The 25,261-nt window shown below is 34.1% G+C and overlaps 1 protein-coding gene across 1 annotated transcript; it reads right to left on the minus strand.

Moving 5' to 3' along the window:
- Window positions 1-161: 161 nt before the first annotated feature.
- LOC136030427 (uncharacterized) lies at window positions 162-23,684 on the minus strand. Its single transcript, XM_065709397.1, has 2 exons — window positions 23,593-23,684; window positions 162-2,356 (listed from the first exon to the last, which is right to left on the minus strand). The coding sequence occupies exon 2, from the start codon at window positions 2,276-2,278 to the stop codon at window positions 872-874; it is 1,407 nt and encodes a 468-aa protein (XP_065565469.1). The 5' UTR covers window positions 2,279-2,356; window positions 23,593-23,684; the 3' UTR covers window positions 162-871.
- Window positions 23,685-25,261: the final 1,577 nt, after the last annotated feature.

Raw genomic sequence — 25,261 nt, forward strand, 5'->3', positions numbered from 1 at the left:
CTAGTTTGGCATTTGTGAAGGGACACACATGCACGGAAAGGTGTAGCATAAATGGCAGACAGTAACAACGGCAATCAAACGGATAGAATTAACCCTTGACTGGGCTGCCCACTTAATTCAACAATCTGTCTTGGCTTTTTTCTACAATTGGCCATGACCTCCACTTTTCCCACAACTATTCCCTCTTTTGTTAAATTCAAAAATCAACGGATTTTTTCAATCCGTTGATTGCCAATTGTAGTCATGGCCAATTGTAGAAAAAAGCCAAGACAGATTGTTGAATTAAGTGGGCAGCCCAGTCAAGGGTTAATTTTATCCGTTTGATTGCCGTTGTTACTGTCTGCCATTTATGCTACACCTTTCCGTGCATGTGTGCCCCTTCACAAATGCCAAACTAGAGTCGTACCTGTTGGAGGTTCTCGCTGGGGAACACACGCAGGTTGACTACGGGTTGATTTTTGAATTTAACAAAAGAGGGAATAGTTGTGGGAAAAGTGGAGGTCATGGCCAATTGTAGAAAAAAGCCAAGACAGATTGTTGAATTAAGTGGGCAGCCCAGTCAAGGGTTAATTTTATCATAGTTAATTTATATCAAGTTTAATCATCACTTTCAAATCTTTTCATAGATTTTCTCACCAAAATATCCTTATCGATTCCTGCCACTTTGTTAAAAAACGCATCATCCACAGCTAAAAGAACACCTTTCACGCTACTAATTCGAATCTGATATGCAGAGGGAATGTCACTACATTGAAGTAGATCAGCGATTCGGCACGCGAGAGAAAATCTGATCAATCCAGCACCCTCTGTAAGACAATCACCGTTTTCTGCATATACATCTTCAACAAAAGCCCATTTTTCAGGAAGTATATCAAAGGTGGGAGTATCTGCAGAGCAAAAAAAGGCTAAGTCTAGATAAATACTGGGGAACGGAATCAAACTCATGTTGGTTCAGAATTATCTGACTCCTCAATTTAGTAGCTTCTTCTATGCTGTTGCAATCTATAAATAGAGCCCTGTGACTTCTTTGCTCACTGGTACTAGCACAAAAAAAATAATATACTTTTCCATTTAGTTCAAGTCCATTATTTAACACAATGTTCACGAAGTCAAATGATTTTTCACCTTGAAGCTTCCTTAGATTTTCATCACGAAAGTTAACAATAACAAATTCGTAATCGGAAAATTTTCTAAACAGTCTATTCATCTTAACAGGCATCACTGGATAATACACTACTCTTGTTGGAGTTACAGCAACACTGCCAACGAGAAAATTATTGGCGTTCAGAATGTCTCTTGCGCTACTATCTAAAACAATATCACCGCTTGTTTTTAGTATGGAATCGTAGTCAAACCAATAACATAAATGCATTTCAGTGAACAGATGAAAATTCAATGCCAGTTGAGTTTCTTCTGAATAGTTTTTACTAGCCAAACTTACCAATATTTTTCTCAGAGCTGTTTTTGAAAGAGCAACAGTTTTTTGACTTATGATGACAGAAAAATTCCAAGCAAGCGAAAATACATCTTTGGTCTTTGCAGAGACTGTCAAAAATGAATCCCATAAATAATCTTGATCTTCTAGATTATTGTCATAGTCGTACGCATCATCATGGTCACAAGACACTACTCTAACACAAGAATCGTACACTCTAAATGGAAAGTTGTTAGGATTATTCAAAATGGCTCTTAGTGAGGAACTCCTATCTTTTTTAGAATTGTTCTCTTCTAACGAAAGGGCTAAAACTGCGTTATCCACAAAAGCACGGAGAGTCTTTTCATCACGTGGTTCTAATCCGGATCTGAAATCTAAATTCAAATACTCAATTTTTTTACCATTCGACATCAAAGCTGGTACTTGTGTATATGGTAGATACAGCTTACTAATCCCTTTTTTAGTCGAATCTATCAACGCAAAGTCGAGAATACCTGATGAGCTGATTATGATTTTTCGGTTATATCCGCTTCCATCGATCTTGATTTCCAAGGTTCGATTATTATCTAGGCACAACATCATTTCAAGCTCAGGATACTGAAGAATAACCGCTTCTTCAGAAGTCTGCTCATTCACAAAACTACCAAACGACAAACCAATAAGTTTCCAACTTGATCTTTCAGTCCTTCTAGGTAGTTGAAGACGCGACCAAATCCTGAGGTTTGGGTCATTTTCGACAGTAAAATCCCATAATTCACAAAGTTCCGCATATGCATCAGTGACTGATTTACCACTTGTATAAGAACTTGTGCGAAATGTAATCGGGATGGTTTTCAAAAACATAGGACAGTTTTCTTCAACACTCGATACTTCATCGACTACCAGCAACTGGTGAGACTCTAGAGTGTTTATAACTCTCTCCTAAAAAGAGAAATGTTAGGTTAAAAAGAGTCAAGGATCTTCACAATTCATGTTAACGGTACACATATTCGCTACTTTGGCGAATGAACATGTTTTTAAGCCAACAAATACTGTCTTATCGCACTTTATCCGAGGGTTGGGCTTAAGAAGGATATGCAACTTTTGTTGAATATTCAGTGAGGGGCTCAAATAGACCTCGAATTTTGAATTCGGGAGGGGTAGAGGTACTTTACTACTCCCCAAAAGCCAGGCAGGAAAATCAGCCTCGAGACAGTCACGGAAGGGGTGTTTATAAAGTATTTGCCTTGAAGAGGAATGTCCAAAATTTCATCGTCTTTTAAAAACACAACTCCTGTTGTTATCTTAAAGTCTGTAAATTTATATTAGCCTTAACGTCTGATTACAAATGATAAAATTTTTACAAACTGTGTGCGGGACAAATAAGAACAATACAGACACCACCATGCTACTTCCCCGTTAAATCAACTCCCCTAGTAGTCCTAGTGACCACAGGCCAGACTTTCGCTTGAGGTGTAATAGAATATATGCTAGAGACACTCTTTACATATTAAAAAAAACTTAAAAATTTTTTTGTTTTTGTCAATTACATTGGCTTTAACTGTTTTTAAAATAACGTTTAATAAACTTTAACATTTGATAATACTTGGATAACAATTCAGTTATTTTCAAAATCTGCTTTCTTTCATCAACAACTCCTTGATAATTCATTGTATTAACTAGAAAACTTTCCGAAAAAGAAGTTTTTTAAAGAAAAGTAAAGATCATATCAAACTTAAAGTCAGAGGAAATAGAAATCTGCAACATCTCGAACTTAAAACGACCAGAGATTAAAGAAACAATCGTAGCAAAAAACATACAATATGTACTAATATAAATGAATAATAATATACAAATCAAGCTTGAAACGAACACAAGTATTTTGTTATTGAAGTATAAATAAAACCCGAAACGAACAGAAATTAAAAATAAATAATCATAACAAATCAATATACAATAGATAGTACTATTGATGAACAAAGAAATCTTGAAACGAGTAAAACTTAAATTGAAAATACAAATATGCAAGCTTGAAACGAACAGAAATCACTATAAACAACAGTTTGGTTTGTGCCTCCTCTCACTGTAAGTCTAAAACCTACGGCGTCATTGAAGCTTAGTAAAAACTATATGTGTTTTCAACAGTCTTGTATAATACAAATTAATTAGGGCATAAGTTACAACCCTTCCCCAGGGTTCTAGGGGAGTTATGTTGACCTCGAAGTTTTTGTCATCTGACTGTCAGAATATTTCAAACAAAATGGCTATCCCAAAACTTTGATCGGGTGCATTTGGGGAAAAAAGGGTGTGTGGGGGGGGGGGGTAAATGTCCTCTGATCACTTTTGACTCATAAAAAGGACACTGCAACTTCTGATTTTCAATAGAATGAGCCACCTTGAAAGTTTATGCGACCATCCTTTCTATATGGAGTGGCTCTGGAAAAAAAAAAACGACATTGGAGCCTTATGGCCTTAGGCTTGGTGAGAGAAGACTAGTTGCCCTAAGATTGCTTTTGACTGAAAAAAGCGAAGTAGAACTTTCTATTTCTAATCATTTGAGTCCCCTAAAAAGTTTATACGACCACGTCTTCCATAAAAACCGTGTGTGACCCCAGGGAATAAGTTACAACCCTTCCCTGAGCTTTGGGGGGGGCTAAATTAACCTCAAAGCTTTTGTCATACGACCGTTGGACTGTTTCAAACAAAATGGCTATCTCCAAGTTTGGATCGAATACATTTAGGGAAAAGTAAGGGGGGAAGTCGTCTGTGTGAGTGGGGGGGATATATGCCATCTGATCACTTTTGATGACACTTAAAAAGGTAATTAGAACTTTCAGTTTTTAAACAGTTCGTGGTAACGAACTTTAGTAAGGAGCGACCCGGCTCAATAGAAACCGAAACTCTAAAAAACAGAATTTTGATACCAATAGTTACATCAAAAGAATCGGATTTTAATGCTGATTTTAAATATATGGAATTTCGTATTTTTTGCCGGAGGACAAATAACGGATGTGTGTTTATTTGTTCGTTTTTTTCCTCAGGAGTGATTGTATCGACCCAGTGGTCCTAAAATCTCACGAGAGAGCTCATTCTAACAGTAATTAAAAGTTATAGTACCGTTTTTCAGCGACCAAAAAAATTGGAAGGCATCTAGACCCCCTCCCACGCACATTTTCCACCATAGTCACCGGATCAAATTTTGAGATAGCCATTCTGTGTCAGCGTAGTCGAAAAATCTAATAACTATGTCTTTGGGGACAACTTAATGCCCCACATTTGATAAATTCAAAATCCTTACCTGAACTCAGGCAACTTATACATATATATATATATATATATATATATATATATATATATATATATATATATATATATATATATATATATATATATATATATATATATATATGTATATATATATATATATATATATATATATATATATATGTATATATATTTATATATATATATATATATATATGTATATATATTTATATATATATATATATATATATATATATATATATATATATATATATATATATATATATATATATATATATATATATATATATATATATATATATATATATATATATATATATATATATATATATATATATATATATGAAAACCCGTCAATCATACGAAATGAAAAAGACGGAGCACGAACATATAAATATAAGAAAATATATAAGAACATATCAGAAGAGACATAACCAGAAAGAGACTCAGCTAATAAAAGGACAAACAAAATAGCACTAAAATGAATAAAACGAAAACAGATCTATTGTAATAGGAGATTATACCAATCGTGATCTACTATTTTAATATTTTGTCTTTTGATTAAATTTTCAACTGCAATATGAGGGTCGGTTATGTGATACTTTTTAATGAGGGTTGAGTTTCTGTACCAGGGAGGAAAACGTAGGAGGTATTTAGCAAAACGGAAAAAAAGGAAACGGAAGAAAAGTGCACGGATTTTAGATAGTTCAGCCTTAGAGAATAGTTTCCAAAATGGTGTCAGGTACAGAATATGAGGTAAAACAGTAACGTTGTATAGGCTGGCAAGGAGGGGGCGGCTAAAACGGAATTTAGCAGAGACTATGGAAGCATACGAGCCGGAGATTCGTCGATTGAGGTGTTTGATCAGTAGAAGACGTGTATGCCTAAGAGACGAGCCAATAGGGACTCCGAGGTAATTTATGTGGTCAGCAGTATTCACGAGATTTTCACCAAAGAGCAGTGAAGGCACGTGTGGTGTTTTTTTCCAATTGAAGAGAACTATATCGGTTTTCTCAGTGTTAAAACTGAGGCCAAGTTATAGATATTCGGTTTTAAGCGTTTCAAAAATGTCAGAATCTTTTTGCAATGTTCTACTTAAGTTCAAGACGTCGTCGGCGTAGCATACTAAGGAGGTGTCTATAGAGGAAAGAATGCATGAGGTTGGGCATTTATCTTGTGCTTGAAGAACATAATTATTGAACAAATGAGGGGAGGAGACGGCTCCCTAGCGGGCACCTTTCAAAACGGGGATCAATTTTTCATGAGGCCGGGGAGGCAAATTTTTGTCGGGAGGAAGCTTTAGGCGAATGGACAGCCTCGAGTACATATCACGTAGGGATCGAACTATGCAGGGATTCAGACCTCGTTGTGAAGCTTTTAATAACATTGCAGCGTGTATGAGTGAATCGAATGCACGGCTGATGTCATGACTAGCTAAGGCTATGCTCTCTCCAGAAAAATCCGCATCGAGTAGCACACTCACAACAGACGTCAATGCATCGGCCCAACCAGTGCGGCGCTCAAATCCGAATTGACGTGGCGAACACTTTTTTTTCTTCTGTCACTTCTTATTTTTGCCAATAGATATTTTTGAATTGTGTGTACTTAATTGATTAAAAGTTTAATATGTGAACAGTTTATTTTGTGATCCTCCTAATTTACAGGCCATGGAGCTTTTTTGGGATCTCTGATTGTGTTAATGTGTTGTTATTTGTTGAATATATATATATATATATATATATATATATATATATATATATATATATATATATATATATATATATATATATATATATATATATATATATATATATATATATATATATATATATATATATACATATATACTTCTAATCAGTTCAAATGTTCTGAAACAGGTTTGATCTTAACTAGATTTGGAAGTATTATATGGGGTTGTGGGAGGGATGACCTAGACTACATCAATTTACTGATGTGTATTTAGTAGATTTCAGTTTCACAACAACCACATCAAAATAGCCGTATGTTGATATGACTTTAGGGGCTTTCTCTTTCACAGCAAAAACAACAAAATTGCAGTTAGACAAAATAAAACAATGAAATTAAAAGAATTTTTCCTAGCTTGATCAAAAGAATTTCCAGCAAAAATGAAGGTTATATTTGGATTCAGAATGAAATCCTGCTTAAAAATATTTGTCTTTTTTTTCTTAGCTATCTCACCATTGAGTTTGAAAAAACATAGTTGACTAACAAGTCAACTTTTTTTTTGCTTTTAGCATGTTATTAACAAGAAAGTCAACTGAGAAAGTTCACCAGGCTTTTACAAATAGAACAACATTTGGCAATAAATTTGCAGTTGCTATAATGTAAGCCATATAAGCACTTAGGAATAGACCAGTAGGTTCAAGAAGGTGAGACCTGAAACAGTCAAAACAATGAAGTAGGCAAAAACTATCTAGACTAATACGAAATGAACCATTTTGTGAAGATTTTACACCTCATGTTTCCTTTACAAGAAAAAAATCTAGCCAAAATGTTAATCTAGCCAAATCTAGCCAAAATGTTGCATCTTCATCTTTGAAGCAGTAAGTAATCAGATAAATGACCATTCTTGGCTACTAAGGTCCCTGCATCCTTCCTGCAGCATGTTGCCACAGCAAAGTTTGATCTGTAGATCCCATATTACCAATCTAAGGTCAAACCACTACACCACTACAGGGTACCCCACCTTTGAAGTCAAATTATGAGCTGTCAAAGTTTGGAGTTCCTGCCAGAAATACTTTGTAGATATCTAAGAACAAAGAATTAAGAATGGTATTTTTGTAGTCAACTTTATAGTGAATTAAGAATTTATTAATAAAAAAAAAAATGTCAAAGTTAACTGAGAATAAAAAAAAAAGGCTAATCTACTTGCTTGTTAACTAGTAGAGTAAATTGAAAGGGCCTAGATTAGGGGATATTGAGATGGAAATGTCATACGAAAACAATTAATACTTTTTAATATGCAAAACAATTATAGCTAACACATTTTGCATGCAGCTCTGCTATCCAATCTATATATTGGCTATACATTAAGTCAAAGCATGGGGTATCTATCAAGTTTGAACTTCTTGCCAGAAATCTAAGAACAAAAAATTCTGAATCATGGTTTTTTAGTCAACCTTATAATCAAACAGTTCGTGGTAACAAACTGTAGTAAGGACCGACCCGGCTCAATAGTAACCAAAACTCTAAAAAATGGAATTTTGATACCAATAGCTACATCATAAGAATCGCATTTTAATGCTGGTTTTAAATATATAAGTTTCATCAAGTTTAGTCTTACCCATCAAAACTTACGAGCCTGAGAAAATTTGCGTTATTTTGGAAAATAGGGGGAACACCCCCTAAAAGTCATAGAATCTTAACGAAAAATCACACCATCAGATTCAGCGTATCAGAGAACCCTACTGTAGAAGTTTCGAGCTCCTATCTACAAAAATGTGGAATTTTGCATTTTTTGCCAGAAGGCAGATCACGGATGCGTGTTTATTTGTTTTTTTTTTGTTTTGTTTTTTCCCAGGGGTGAGCGTATCGACCCAGTTGTCCTAGAATGTTGCAAGAGGGCTCATTCTAACGGAAATGAAAAGTTCTAGTGTCCTTTTTAAGTGACCAAAAAAATTGGAGGGCACCTAGGCCCCCTCCCACGCTAATTATTTTCCCAAAGTCAACGGATCAAAATTCTGAGATAGCCATTTTATTCAGCGTAGTCGAAAAACCTTATAACCATGTCTTTGGGGACGACTTACTCCCCCACAGTCCCCGTGGGAGGGGCAACAAGTTACAAACTTTGACCTGTGCTTACATATAGTAATGGTTATTGGAAAGTATACAGGCGTTTTCAGGAGGATTTTTTTGGTTGGGGGGAGGGGTTGAGAAGAGGGGGATATGCTGGGGGAACTTTCCATCGAGAATTTGTCATGGGAGAAGAAAATTTCTATGAAGGGAGAGCAGGATTTACTAGCATTATTTAAAAAAAAACAATTAAAAAATAAATGTGAAAAAGCTTTTTAAGCTGGAAGTAAGGAACAGCAATAAAACTTAAAACAAACAGAAATTATTACCCATATGAGGGCCTCATCTCCTTCTAATACCTCGCTCTTTACGCTAAAGTATTTTTAGTAATTTCAACTATTTATTCTACGGCTTTTGTGATTCAGGGGTCATTCTTAATAAATTGGGATAAAATTTAACCTTTAGTGTAAAAAGCGAGGTACTGACGAAGGGGCTTTTCCCCTCATATATGTAATAAAAACATGAGAACACAAAAGTTCTTTACGTAAGCTAATTTATAAGTTACGTAAATCTTTTACCAATAAAAAGATTCGTAAAAAATAAAAAAGTTCTAGTTGCCTTTTTAATTAACCAAAAAATCGGAGGGTAACTAGGCTTCGTCCCCCGCTCTTTTTTTCTCGAAATCATTCGATCAAAATTATGAGAAAGCCATTTAGCCAAAAAAAAAAATAATATGCAAATTTCGTTTTGATTATTCCTCTGCGGAGAGCCAAAATCAAAACATGCATTGATTCAAAAACGTTCAGAAATTAAATAAAAAAAACAAGTTTTTTTAACTGAAAGTAAGGAGCGACATTAAAACTTAAAACGCACAGAAATTACTTCGTATATGAAAGAGGCTGCTTCCTCATCAACGCCCCGCTCTTTACGCTAAAGTTTTTTACTGTTTTAAAAAGAAGAATTGAGAGAAAGAGTCAAACTTTAGCGTAAAGAACGGGGCGTTGATGAGGAAGCAGCCTCTTTCATATACGAAGTTATTTCTGTGCGTTTTAAGTTTTAATGTCGCTCCTTACTTTCAGTTAAAAAAAACTTGTTTTTTTTTATTTAATGGACTAAGAATCCATTCAGCAAAAAAATGTCCGAAGTTAACCGAGAATTAGAAAAAAACAGCTAATCTACTTATTACTTAACTGAAAATTAAAAGGGGTTAGATTGGAGGATATTGAGATGGAAATATGTTATGAAAACCATTAGTAGTTTAAATTTAACAAAATGGATTTTATAAGGAAATAGTAAGTTTGAAACCAATCTTTTAACCCTTTTTACACCAAAAAACATAAAAAGAAACTATTCTTTTTAAGGGCCCATAAAAGGTTTAAAACTGAGTTTGTTGCAAGAAAATAAAATTATCAAACAGTTCGTGGTAACCGAAACAGTTCATGGAAACAGTGGAAACAGGAAACCGTGGAAACAGTTCGCGGTAACGTGGTAAGGAGCGACCCGGCTCAATAGTAACCAAAACTGTAAAAAATGGAATTTTGGTACCAATAGCTACATCAAAAGAATTGCATTTTAATGCTAATTTTGAATATATGAGTTTCATCCATGTTTAGTCTTACCCATCAAAAGTTACGAGCCTGAGAAAAGTTGCATTATTTTAGAAAATAGGGGGAAACACCCCCTAAAAGTCACAGAATCTTAACGAAAATCACACCATCAGATTCAGCTTATCAGATAACCCTACTGTAGAAGTTTCAAGCTCCTATCTACAAAAATGTGGAATTTTATATTTTTTTGCCAGAAGGCAGATCACGGATGCGTGTTTATATGTTTTTTTGTTTGTTTTTTTTTTTTTCCAGGGGTGATCGTATCGACCCAATTGTCCTAGAATGTTGCAAGAGGGCTCATTCTAACGGAAATGAAAAGTTCTAGTGCCCTTTTTAAGTGACCAAAAAAATTGGAGGGCACCTAGGCCCCCTCCCACGCTGATTATTTTCCCAAAGTCAACGGATCAAAATTCTGAGATAGCCATTTTATTGAGCCTAGTCGAAAAACCTTATAACTATGTCTTTGGGGAAGATTTACTCCCCCACAGTCCCCGTGGGAGGGGTTACAAGTTCAAAACTTTGACCAATGTTTGCATATAGTAATGGTTATTGGGAAGTGTACAGGCTTTTTCAGGAGGAGTTTTTGGTTGGAGGCAAGGGTAGAGAAGAGGGGGATATGCTGGGGGAACTTTCCATCGAGGAATTTGTCATGCGGGAAGAAAATTTCCCTGAAGGGAGCGCAGGATTTACTAGCATTACTTAAAAAAAAAACAATGGAAAAATAAATATGAAAAAGTTTTTTTTCAGCTGCAAGTAAGCAGCAGCATTAAAAATCAAAACGAACATAAATTATTTCCCATATGAGGGGCTCACCTCCTCCTACTACCTCGCTCTTTACGCTAAATATTTTTAGTAATTTCAACTATTTATTCTGCGGTTTTTGTGATTCAGGGGTCATTCTTAATGAATTGAGACAAAATTTAAGCTTTAATGTAAAGAGCGAGGTACTGATGAGGGGGCGAATTCCCTCATATATGTAATAAAAACATGATAATACATAAGTTCTTTACGTAAGCTAATTTATAAGTTAAGTATATCTTTTACTTATAAAAAGATTCGTAAAAAATTAAAAGTTCTAGTTGCGTTTTTAATTAACCAAAAATCGGAGGGCAACTAGGCTTCTTCCCCCGCTCTTTTTTTTTTTCTTAAAATCATTCGACCAAAATTATGAGAAAGCCATTTAGCCAAAAAAAAATATAAAAATTTCGTTTTAATTATTCCTCTGCGGAGAGCCAAAATCAAAACATGCATTGATTCAAAAACGTTCAGAAATTAAATAAAAGAAAACAAGTTTTTTAAATGAAAGTAAGGAGCGACATTAAAACTTACAACGAACAGAAATTACTCCGTATATGAAAGAGGCTTTTCCTTCTCAACGCCCCGCTCTTTACGCTAAAGTTTTTTACTGTCTTAAAATGTAGAGTTAAGAGAAAGAGTCAAACTTTAGCGTAAAGAAACTTCCTGATCCAACAATACTTTTAACAGATCTATTAAAAGCACTGCCCTGCACCAATTCAACATTTTTTTTTCCAACATTAAATTTGTGAACCTACCTAACAAATGCAAAGGGGTCCAAACTATCATAAACTTTCTTTATGTCAAAGAAAACTGCTGATACAACTCACTTTCTTGTAAAAGCTTTCTTTATATCATACTCAAGTTGAATTAGGTTATCAAGAGTGGATCTAACTTTTGAAAAACCTGCTTGTGCAGCAATAAGTATATTATGAATATGTGATTCAAACCTGAGCTTAATCATTTTCTCATAGTAGTTTAGCTATGCATAAGGTTAAGGCAATTGGACAATATGATGAAGGATTATAACAATCTCCTTTTTTTTTGGAAGAGCTCTAAGGATTTTTTGTGGACCAAATCTTCACCCATTGCTGAGTCATTTAGAGACTGTATTGTAGAGGTTAACTCATACATATCAAAATCTTTGACAAGATTAGGGGACAGATCCTCGGGAAAACTGAGCTTCCATATACAGGGAGGTATTATAGGTTCAATTATTTAAAGATTTGCCTGCACAATGACTATTCAACATCTCTGCCACCTTGTATGGCTTGAACTTAAGTGAACTATCATTAGACTTAATCCCTTAAACAGACTGTTATCTATACCAGTCTGTTATTTTTACTGCCATTATCCTGACAATTTTTGATATTTTTCCAGAAGGTTTTAGTAGGAGTTGAATGAAGCTGACTGTTCATATTGATTTTCACAAATGTCTTCCCACGCTACTTTTCTTTCAGCTAGGACACGTTTTTTTAAAAATAGCTTTAGTCTTTCTCACTTCAATTTTTTTTTTAAAGGTTCCTTTTATCTGAAACCAGATTTTTCTGGTATTACACTTATTTTGTTTTATTGATTCTAATCTATTATTCCAAAAATTAATATTTGCTTTTCTATTTTTTACTAATTGTGTTTGGATTTTGAAAAAAATGTTTGAAGCATCAATGATGCTTTTAGTGATATTATCATTTAAGTCTATCAATATCATTACTAATATCAGGGACCATACTTCCCAGTTTAACTGCCATGGCTTCCAATTATCCTCATTGAAAATTTATCTAGGAGAAATATTTAATTTAAAAAGAACTGGTTTTTTAGAAAGTTCTGCAATAATTGGATAGTTCTGACTGCCCAGGTTATCAGTAAGCCTGGACACCTTACTACAGAAAGACAGTTTGAACCAAAAAAAAAAAAAATCAAGGTCAGTGGTTGGATTTTTACCATTGAAGAAATTCACATAAATTCCCAAATCCTTAGGTGTAATGAGCATGTGAAAATGCTGACTGATAGAGATTGAATCCAATAGCAACGATGATTGAGGGTCTTTAGGGTGGGTTGAATCCCACAGAGGATGGTGAAGATTAAAATTGCTGAGCATTAGTTGGTTTGAGAAAAGGTCTAAAAGTTTCTTTAAGGTAAAATTATTGAAAGAAGAGGGTTTGTTTATATGTATTAACAACTGACAGATGATGCTGATTATCCATCTTAACTTCACAGCTAATACTTCCACAGATGACTGGACATCAATATTAACCACAGAACTAATCAAATTATTTCTCATAAGTGTGAAAAGGCCTCCACCTTTTTGAAACAAAAGATAGGGATCCTATCTTCTCTATGTGTTGTATAATTTTTAACATTAAATTTTTGACCTGAGGACAAATGAGATTCTTGGATGCAAACAATTTCTAGGGATTCAACATCCAAAAACCTTCTCAACTCAACCGGATGATCAATGCTGTGTTAAACTGAACATTTTTCATTCCAAACTCTTAACTGTCTTAGAAACTAAGGGTTTTTTCCATTTCTATTTAGTTACTGTTTGTTTTGAAATAGGTAAAAGTGTACATGCATTGCTTTTGAAGAATTGATTTTTGGTTGAGGAAAGGTTTCTTTTTTATTTCTGGTGTTGGTTTTGAAGGTGAATTTCAGATTAGGACAGAGTCAATTGATTCCAAGTCAATCTCAGAAATAGAATGATTTGTGGTGGAATATATAAATGTTTTATTTGATTACGTATGTAAAAGAGTATAGATGGTATTCAGAAAGAGCATAAAAAATGGCATCTAGTGGTGTATTTGCTTTATTTGCAGGTCAATAATATGAACTGCTTAATATTCACCATTAATTAATTTTTTTCCAAAGCAACTAGAAATTGGAATGTGCCTTCAAAGCAATTAGGCCTACTAAACTAGGAAATACCTTAAAAAATGCATCAATTGATGAACTCACATTCTTCCCAGCAACCAGAGTTCCAACCCATTACATCACATCTCTTTTATTCAAAATATAGAATGGTAAAATTCCAGTTTAGCTACTTCTTACTGCCTTGGAAAGGGGCTAGGGTAGGAAATATAACTTTTTGTCATGGGTTTAGAGACTAATGTATAACCCAGGGAGGTGTTTTGAAGTGCCTACCTTCATCCCTTCACTCTCTAGAGGGCAGTGACCTTCAATGACCTTAATAAATCCTTGTGTTGTGAAAGTGAAACATAAACAGGTTACAAAACGGATTTTATGTTTAAATGAAGTAGCCTACAAGTAAACTGCTTTTAGCTTCACAGCTTAACTCAATTCCCATTTATGAGGATTCAAAGATCTACAAATACATCTCCTAAATTTAGAAGAAGAAAAAACCCATTGATATTACTTAAAATTCTGCTCAAATGACAGGAATTCTACTCACAGAACTGAAGTCAGAGAAAAAGAAACTGATAACTGAAAGCTGAGGTAAAATACTGTTTTGTCAAGTTTTCTATAGGTGTACACCTGTCAAGTAGGCAGATTTCTAAGATTTAGAAATGAGAAAAGGGTTAAGATGGAAGTTTGGCTATACCTCCCCAGAGTAGGCCTAGGGTAAAAGACCTTTTTTGGGGAAAGACCACTTTTCTTAGGCATTCCTGAAAAATAGCAATGGGTTTTTGAACCAACCCTATTTCACAACAGCATGGTGCAATTTCAGGCCAGCAACAAGAACCACACCTTCTTGGTCAAATTTTCACAAATAACAAATAATTTGTCAGCATAAATCGAAATATGATTTCTGTTTTGACAAGCAATTGAAAAAAAAAATATATGCAATATTTGTGATTTGTAGAAACAATATCAAGTAAGCTAATTAGTTACACTTTTAGATTCAGAGAAAAATCAGCTTTCTGTTAATATGTGAATAAAAATGAAAAACTCAGAGGATATATATATATATATATATATAAATATATATATATATATATATATATATATATATATATATATATATATATATATATATATATATATATATATATATATATATATATATATGCCATTAAATTTCTTGCATTAAAGTAAACAGTAATTGCAAAAGGCTCTTTGTCTTTAATCACTTTATTAAATATGTCCTCTGTTTGTGGTTAATTTCCATCGGGGTTATATACATTAACAATAAATATTGTATCCTTCTTACCCAGGAATACTCAGCAAGCTACCATCTCAATTTTAGAACTTGCAATTTCTTCTACCTTAAATTACCTTAAATCAAAGCTTGGAGCAATATAAGGATATTCCATTCTTGTGATGCTCCAGTGATGAAAAAAATTCGTTTGGTGTAGGTTGTGGTTGTTGATCTTGACTCTTGTGGAGGACTCTGCAGCTTCCCAATTGTAAAGGAACTCCAGGCAGAGCCATTCCTTATCAAGGTGAGACTATTAGTAACAATTAGAAAACAATTAGTAGTTTAAATTTAACAAAATGGATTTTATAAGGAAATAGTAAGTTTGAAACCAATCTTTTAACCCTTTTTACACCAAAAAACATAAAAAGAAACTATTCTTTTTAAGGGCCCATAAAAGGTTTAAAACTTAGTTTGTTGCAAGAAAATAAAATTATCAAACAGTTCGTGGTAACGAACTGTAGTAAGGAGCGACCCGGCTCATTAGTAACCAAAACTCTAAAAAATGGGATTTTGGTACCAATAGCTACATCAAAAGAATTGCATTTTAATGCTAATTTTGAATATATAAGTTTCATCCATGTTTAGTCTTACCCATCAAAAGTTACGAGCCTGAGAAAAGTTGCATTATTTTAGAAAATAGGGGGAAACACCCCCTAAAAGTCATAGAATCTTAACGAAAATCACACCATCAGATTCAGCTTATCAGATAACCCTACTGTAGAAGTTTCAAGCTCCTATCTACAAAAATGTGGAATTTTATATTTTTTTGCCAGAAGGCAGATCACGGGTGCGTGTTTATTTGTTTTTTGTTTGTTTTTTTTTTCCCAGGGGTGATCGTATCGACCCAATTGTCCTAGAATGTTGCAAGAGGGCTCATTCTAACGGAAATGAAAAGTTCTAGTGCCATTTTTAAGTGACCAAAAAAATTGGAGGGCACCTAGGCCCCCTCCCACGCTGATTATTTTCCCAAAGTCAACGGATCAAAATTCTGAGATAGCCATTTTATTGAGCCTAGTCGAAAAACCTTATAACTATGTCTTTGGGGAAGATTTACTCCCCCACAGTCCCCGTGGGAGGGGTTACAAGTTCAAAACTTTGACCAATGTTTGCATATAGTAATGGTTATTGGGAAGTGTACAGGCTTTTTCAGGAGGAGTTTTTGGTTGGAGGCAAGGGTAGAGAAGAGGAGGATATGCTGGGGGAACTTTCCATCGAGGAATTTGTCATGCGGCAAGAAAATTTCCCTGAAGGGAGCGCAGGATTTACTAGCATTACTTAAAAAAAAAACGATGGAAAAATAAATATGAAAAAGGTTTTTTTCAGCTGCAAGTAAGCAGCAGCATTAAAAATCAAAACGAACATAAATTATTTCCCATATGAGGGGCTCACCTCCTCCTACTACCTCGCTCTTTACGCTAAATATTTTTAGTAATTTCAACTATTTATTCTGCGGTTTTTGTGATTCAGGGGTCATTCTTAATGAATTGAGACAAAATTTAAGCTTTAGTGTAAAGAGCAAGGTACTGATGAGGGGGCGAATTCCCTCATATATGTAATAAAAACATGAGAATACATAAGTTCTTTACGTAAGCTAATTTATAAGTTAAGTATATCTTTTACTTATAAAAAGATTCGTAAAAAATTAAAAGTTCTAGTTGCCTTTTTAATTAACCAAAAATCGGAGGGCAACTAGGCTTCTTCCCCCGCTCTTTTTTTTTTTCTTAAAATCATTCGACTAAAATTATGAGAAAGCCATTTAGCCAAAAAAAAATATAAAAATTTCGTTTTAATTATTCCTCTGCGTAGAGCCAAAATCAAAACATGCATTGATTCAAAAACGTTCAGAAATTAAATAAAAGAATACAAGTTTTTTAAATGAAAGTAAGGAGCGACATTAAAACTTACAACGAACAGAAATTACTCCGTATATGAAAGAGGCTTTTCCTTCTCAACGCCCCGCTCTTTACGCTAAAGTTTTTTACTGTCTTAAAATGTAGATTTAAGAGAAAGAGTCAAACTTTAGCATAAAGAAACTTCCTGATCCAACTCTACTTTTAACAGATCTATTAAAAGCACTGCCCTGCACCAATTCAACATTTTTTTTCCAACATTAAATTTGTGAACCTACCTAACAATTGCAAAGGGGTCCAAACTATCATAAACTTTCTTTATGTCAAAGAAAACTGCTGATACAACTCACTTTCTTGTAAAAGCTTTCTTTATATCATACTCAAGTTGAATTAGGTTATCAAGAGTGGATCTAACTTTTGAAAAACCTGCTTGTGCAGCAATAAGTATATTATGAATATGTGATTCAAACCTGAGCTTAATCATTTTCTCATAGTAGTTTAGATATGCATAAGGTTAAGGTAATTGGACAATATGATGAAGGATTATAACAATCTCCTTTTTTTTGGAAGAGCTCTAAGGATTTTTTGTGGACCAAATCTTCACCCATTGCTGAGTCATTTAGAGACTGTATTGTAGAGGTTAACTCATACATATCAAAATCTTTGACAAGATTAGGGGACAGATCCTCGGGGAAACTGAGCTTCCATATACAGGGAGGTATTATAGGTTCAATTATTTAAAGATTAGCCTGCACAATGACTATTCAACATCTCTGCCACCTTGTATGGCTTGAACTTAAGTGAACTATCATTAGACTTAATCCCTTAAACAGACTGTTATCTATACCAGTCTGTTATTTTTACTGCCATTATCCTGACAATTTTTGATATTTTTCCAGAAGGTTTTAGTAGGAGTTGAATGAAGTTGACTGTTCATATTGATTTTCACAAATGTCTTCCCACGCTACTTTTCTTTCAGCTTGGACACGTTTTTTAAAAATAGCTTTAGTCTTTCTCACTTCAATTTTTTTTTAAAGGTTCCTTCTATCTGAAACCAGATTTTTCTGGTATTACACTTATTTTGTTTTATTGATTCTAATCTATTATTCCAAAAATTAATATTTTCTTTTCTATTTTTTACTAATTGTGTCTGGATTTTGAAAAAAATGTTTGAAGCATCAATGATGCTTTTAGTGATATTATCATTTAAGTCATCAATATAATTACTAATACCAGGGACCATACTTCCAGGCAGAGCCATTCCTTATCAAGGTGAGACTTTAATGTGTCAGTTGAATTTACAGAAACTGTTTCTTCAGACATTTGATTGCACAGATTGATGACTCTGGCTGAAGAAATGACTTCTATGTCTACTCGTTCAATTCTGCATGGGGAATTTCATTGAATATCCTCTAGTACCAGAATGCAAGGGCTGAGCAAAGAGACTTGGAAGGGTGTTTTCTGTAAGGATTTTTTTGGTTAAAATCATATCACCCCTTTTCCTTCAGCATGTCAGTGTTGGCAGCTTCAAACAACATAGTCTTTCTTTGTATGGAAGTTGATTTATGCTGCTAACCATCTTAGTGGCACAACACTGGACATCCTCAAACAACTTCTTATGTTTTTTGAAAAAAGGGGCTGCCAATGACATCCTGACCTCAAGACATGGTTGTACAAGGACCTTATATAACTTGATAAAAACTCTTGGGTGTTGACTGGAGATGGTTCTTTTTATTATTCCAAGAGATTTATTTGCAGAAGATGAAACAGACTTAGCATGGCTGCTAAACATTAATTGGTGATCAACAATCCCCCCAAGATCTCTTTCATTGGAAACAGCAAAAAGGAAATTGTCTTGAAGGAAATACTTATCATGCTTGTTGTGTTTGCCAAAATGGATGACATGACATTTTTCAACACTAAAGGCAAGGAGCCACATGTTAGCCCATCTTCCTAGACTGTCAAGATCTGTTTGAATTGATTGCTGGTCACATGGAGTAGTTACTTTTCCAATTAGTTTTTACTCATCAGCATAAAGGGTAATAAGATTTGAAAGAAGGGTGGGTGGATTGTTGATATAGAAGTTGAAAAGTTTTGGTCCAAGAATAGTGCCCTGGGGCATGCCACTTAATGCAGTTGTGGGAGAAGAAAAATGAGGAGTTCCTTGTGAATCAAAAACTCTGGCACTCTGTGATCTTTCAGAGAGGAAGCCCCTAATCCACTGTAAAACATCTTCATTGACATCTGCAGCCTTCAGTTTGATTATGAGGATTTCATGACAAACCTTGTCATATGCTTTGGAAAGATCAAGAAAAATCATGTCAACAGGAAGACCCTTATCAAGCAGTGTAGTTACTAATTCATATGTTTGAATGAGGTTAGTGTCCACAGGTCTACCAGATCTGATTCCATGTTATCATGTGGAGAGGATGTTATTGACCTCAAGATGTTTAATTAGAGCATTGTTAACAAATCTCTAAAGCACCTTAACAATTGCAGAAGTGATGCTTATAGGATGGTAATTTTCTGCAGAGTTTCTTTGTTCCTTTTTATGGATTGGGGTTATATAAGATGTTTTCAAATCATGTGGTAGTTCTCCATTTTGAAGAGATAACTGGAGCAACATCCACAGGGGGTAACTGAGAGCTTTTCAACACTCCTTAAGAAGACATGGATGAACAACGTCCGGTCCCTTTGACTTATTTACAATAAACTTCCCAAGGCTATTGAAAACGATTACTTCACTTACTGACAGATCAGACATGGGTAAAAGCACTTCATATAATGGGGGATCTGGTGAGGAGGTACCTGAGTTTTGGGTGAAGGCAGAAGCAAATTGTGCATTCAGAAGGTCAGCTTTATCCATTGGAGATGAGTGTAGAACACTGTGGTCAACAAGGTCAGGAATAGTATGATTTGGGTATTTAGCAGACATGTCTCCAGAAAGATTTTGGGTTTAACATAATGTCAGAAGCTAGTTTTCCCTTGTAAGCAGATTTCAATTTTTTGAAAGAATTTGTTACATGATTCTGTGCTGCCTTGTAAATTGACAGGGGCTTCTGGTTCCTCTTCTTCATATGCCATTTCCAAGTTCTAGATTTCTGGTTAATCAGCTTCTTAACTTCCTTAGTGAGGAAGGGAAGGAATCAATATTCCTCCTCTTGACTGTTCTGCTCTATCTTTTCTTATTACTTCATAATTTCTAAGCCTACATAAATACTGGGGTCGTAGCCATGTTTCTTGAAAGCATCCAACATCAATTTTGTCTTTTTCTAAATAGCAATCTAATAAACCCCTTATGCCTTTCAAAATAGATGAGATGTTAAAAGACAGCGCCTTTATTCTGATTTAGCCTATTTGCTAGGTTCCAAACTTCTTCAACATTAATTTCAACTTCAAAAAGTGAGTGCATAAGATGACATAACTTACTAATCCTATCTTTCATTTCTAATTCTTTGATTTCTATCAATTCTGGCACTTTAGATATAAATAACACTAGCTGTTGAAGGATCTTTTTAGGTTCAAGGAAGGATTGCTCTTTCACAGCCTACTTATTCAGTGTATCTGCATAACTCTGGTATGCCTTAGCTCTCTTTTCATTGGTAAATTTTGGGCAACTGAAATTTTTGTGATTTCATTGTTTTATTGGCAGGCTGAGCTGCTACCAGATGTTGTTGAATGGTTTTTTCCACAGTTAGCACAGACATACTTTTTGTATTTTTCACACTCTTTTGTTTCTAGTTTTAAGGGACATTCTTTAGAAGCATGTTTGTTTACACACCTCAAGCATACAGCATGTGGTGACCTACATTTTTCTTGAGTATGGCCATACTTTTGACACTTGAGCTTTGTATCATTGGTTGGTTGTACCTCTCAATATTCCTTTTTCTTCCATAAAGGCAAATACTCTGGGGAAGAGAGTTACTCTCAAATGCAACACAAATAAACAGGCTATGTTTTAATTTTTTGGTCCTTTGATTGTATCTTTTCAACCTCTTTAATTCCTTAATTTCAATATTAGTTTCTGTCCTGAGGTCTGTCAGCAATTCTTCCTTTGTCTAATCAAGTGCTATTTGCTTGATTACACCACAGCTGGCCTGTCTTTTCTCTTCAGGTGCTACATCAACATTGTCAAAGTTCTTCATTTTCATTAAAGTATCCAATACAGTTTGTTACTGAACATATACAGATAATCTATTCCTATCATAGTTTGAGTAAAAGTATAACTTTTCAATTTGAAGAATTTTCTTTAGGGTAAATGTTTACTTTTCTTCTAACTGCTCTAAAGTGCATATTACTGCATATAACAATATTCTGATGATTGCATATTGTTTCTTTGTCATTATTAGAGAAGCACATCCATTTCTGGTTGATCCTCCTCCATTGGGCATAGTAAAAGTGTGTAAAGTGGACTTGCTTACAGGCAAGATTACCTATAGAGCAAAGCATATTAGTCCATGAGCCCTGCAGGCAGCCGGGCAAGGTCTGTATCCTATATATATATATATATATATATATATATATATATATATATATATATATATATATATATATATATATATATATATATATATATATATATATAGTTTTATCACACTTTGTTGAATAAATATAGAATACAGACCTTGCCCTATAGCCCACAGCCTCATGGACTAATATGATTTGCTCTATAGGTAATGTTATCTGGAAGCAAGCCCACTTTATGCATGTTTAGTCTCATTGGAGGGGGATTTTATAAACCTAAAAAATGAACATGCTTCTCTAATAATGACAAAGAAACAATATGTAATCACTATATGCAGTAATACATACTTTAGAGCAATTGGAACAAAAGCATACATTTATGTTCTTTAGTTCTAGAGTGTTTGCTCTGTCTGATGGAAATTTTACCTGTGAGATGAAAACCACTGTTAGATTGGCCACTGATTCACTGCTTATAAAATCACTAGTTGCCTCTATTCTATCATTCCTTGTACTGAATTTGGCACAATTCTAGTTTAGTGACTTTTGGCTATCTTGGAAAGGGGTTAGGTTAAGAAAATGAAACTTTCAGGGATGGGTCTAAGGGCTAAAGTATGTCTTGTGAAGGTATTTTAAAGTACCCACTTCTACTCCTTCTCCCTCTAGAGGGCCCTGAAATTCACCTACTTGACAGGTCTATTACCTATTGAAATTTTGACAAAACAACATTTTACCTAAATTTTCATTTACCAATTGCTTTTTCTCTGCCATTAGTTCTCAAAATGCAATTCTTGTTATTTGAGTAGAATTCTGAGCCATATCAAGGCTTTTTTTCAAAATTTAGGAAATGTATTTGTAGCCTATATTTTTAAAAACCTTTTAAATTGGGATTGAGCAAAGTTGTGAAGCAGAAAACAATTTTGCTGTTCTACATTCAAGCAGAAGATCTACTTTGCACTGTTTCATTTTTATAACACACATATTGTTAAAGGTCAGGACCCTCTAGAGGGAGAAGGAGTAGAGGTAGGTACTTCAAAATACCTTCTTGGTATATACTTTAGTCTTTAGACCCATCCCTGAAAGTTTCATTTTCCTAACCTAACCCCTTTCCAAGATAACCAAAAGTCAATGAAATAGAATTTTACCCTGAATTTCTCTAAAATATCTTTCTACAAGGCTATAGGTTTTAGTTTTAGAGGTTTCTTTCTCAAGAGGTGAGCCACTTCTCTTAGCATCTCTTTTTAGTACACCACTAATCTGTTCAGCCTCCAAAGGATTTATGGCATTTGTGATGTCCTCTTCTACTTCCTGGGGGAGGGGAGGAAAATCAACTGATAACCCTGAAAATCTATTATGGACACTTACTGAAGGTAAAATTGTACATTCTGAATTGAGGGGGCATGACATAAACAACCTTGATGACTTGTGTGTGGCAGAGATGCACAGTAAAGTGGGGGGGGGGCTCTTGTGTTTCCTGATACAATGACTGAGGATATTGTAGGTGAAAATTTTTAGGTGGGTGATGGGGCTGTCCAGAGTATACTGGAAATGACTGGGTGTGAGGTGGTGAGTAAGCTATATGTGGAGGTCAGATGGTCAATGTTGGTAATACCTGAACAATCGTTTTGGGTCATGAAACTATTGTTAATAGATGCACTTTGACTTTTTGAACATCTTTTCTCTCTTGCAAAACTACCACAAACTCACCATTATGGAGTTAGTCTATTATATATTTGCACATTAGGGGGGAGGGGGTAAAGCATAGCATATATTAAATACAGCAATGGTAAAGTTACATGTTTAGTATATACTATGCTTTACCCCCTCCCCCTTAATGTGCAAATATATAGCCCAAATTTGTTTCTAAACTATTACAGATTCATTATTTCAAATATCTGATCAACAAAAAATGGAAATGATTGCAATTCTATCCTATGTATAAATACAAGAATATTTGGGCCGGAATAACTCTATAATGGTGAGTTTGCAGTAGTTTTGCAAGAGAGAAAAGATGTTCAATAAGCCAAAATGCATCTATTAACAATAGTTTCATGACCCAAAACAATTGTTCAGGTAATACCAACATTGACTGGTGAGATTGAAGTTGTGGAGATGAGAATCCTATTCATGCTGGTGTTGACTCAGTTTCAGTTATATGGTTTGTCTGTTGTGAATGGCTAGTAACCACTGTAATACTTTCCCCGCGGGGAACCCCCTATTAAAGGGTTGGAATTCATTAATGAATCCTAATTCAAGTATTCTAAATGCTCTTACCAAAAATAAAAAAAAGTAGAATATCAATAGATCTAAAAGTAGACCTGAGCAAAAACTTTTTTTCAGTTTTTCAATTTTACCATGCTGGTCCGGTTTCGTAGACTATTTGAATATTTGAAATATTTAAAGAAATATGGACCAAGCTTGTCGACTATACATACCTTATACCCAAAAGAAACATTACTATGGAGAATATGTAATGATATAATTAGACAAATAACATTTTGTTATCAAAAATGTCACTTTTCAACCAAATAATGCTCAAATTACTATTAGAATACTAAATCTACTACGTTTTTTTCATTTCATACAATGTTTTCCCGGATTGCTTGCTCTATCCCAAGGACGACTATCGGTAAATATTTTTGAGATTCTTTGTAACTTTGTATTCTTTCATCTATAAACGATTTTATTTATTCTTGTTTTAGACTACACTCAAGATAAATGGCAAGCAGGTACTCTTTTTTGTTAACGCTCATCTCCGGCTTCTGATGGTCGAGTAAAACATTCATTAATTTACAAAGTATTATTAACTGAAACTGAACAGTTGACAAAATGAAACAAATCTGAATGTCGATCAATAAAAAGCAATTATTTTATACAAGAAAGTATGGTAGCGGGATTGGAGTTTCTTAAAATATATCGTCAATACTCAATTATTCAAGACGTCCATAAAAAATATAAAAGATGAAGCTGGTTCCATCTATAAACTCTATGATTAAACCTCGACTGGAATATCTTTATACAAAAGTGAAAATAACACGATTGGAAGGAACAAATATGCGAAATAATGATGAAAGTACTCTAATAAACAGTAAATTAAATTTATTTAGAAATGCTGAATATATTTTAAATGGAAAATGTGTTGAAAGTTTTGATTGTGTTGGTATAACGACTACTATTAAAAATTTGTTAAAATTCTCAGGTGACTATAGTCATCTTACAATTAATCTTAACAACTAAATTATATATTCATTTTAAAAAATGTGGAAACTTGGATTCTTCCAATGGATAGTTACTTTTATACAAAAGTGAAAATAACACCATTGGAAGGAACAAATATGCGAAATAATGACAAAGGTACTTTAACAAACAGTAAAGTAAATTTATTTAGAAATGCTGAGTATATTTTGAATGGAAAATGTGTTGAAAGTTTTTATTGTGTTGGTATAACGATTACTATTACAAATTTGTTAGAATTCTCAGATGACTATAGTCGAAGTGCAGCTACTAATGTTTTGGTATGAAGACAAAACCCAATGGGTTGATTCCTTTAAAGCAGAAAATGAGTTTGAAACCACTTTCACACATGCTGTAGCAGGTAGTGGAATCATCACGATAAAACGAAATAACGCTTTTGGTATATTGTTATTTGGGTTTTGTCCAGATATTAATCGTGTTTTTAGAAGCGTTACACATCAAATTATATTTAAAAGAAACGATTTTTCCAATATGATAATAAAATCTGGAGCTCGAAAATTTAAAGTAGATGTAATGCATTGGTGATACCATGGGTTACCATACCAGTCTAACCTTAGGGACTCAATTAACAGCTGGGTTAGCAACGAAGGTGGAACAATTAAAAGATGGGATAGGAAAGTGCAGCTCACTTGAACTAAGATGGGAAGCTTGTAATACCTATAAAAGTGATAATAAAACGGATAAAGAA

The sequence above is a fragment of the Artemia franciscana genome, chromosome 8 (assembly GCF_032884065.1).
Source record: "Artemia franciscana chromosome 8, ASM3288406v1, whole genome shotgun sequence".
Taxonomy (NCBI): Eukaryota; Metazoa; Arthropoda; class Branchiopoda; order Anostraca; family Artemiidae; genus Artemia; species Artemia franciscana.

Bases quoted from the DNA above. Each gene is read 5' to 3' on its own strand.
- LOC136030427 (XM_065709397.1), bottom strand. From the start codon at position 2,278: ATGTTTTTGAAAACCATCCCGATTACATTTCGCACAAGTTCTTATACA.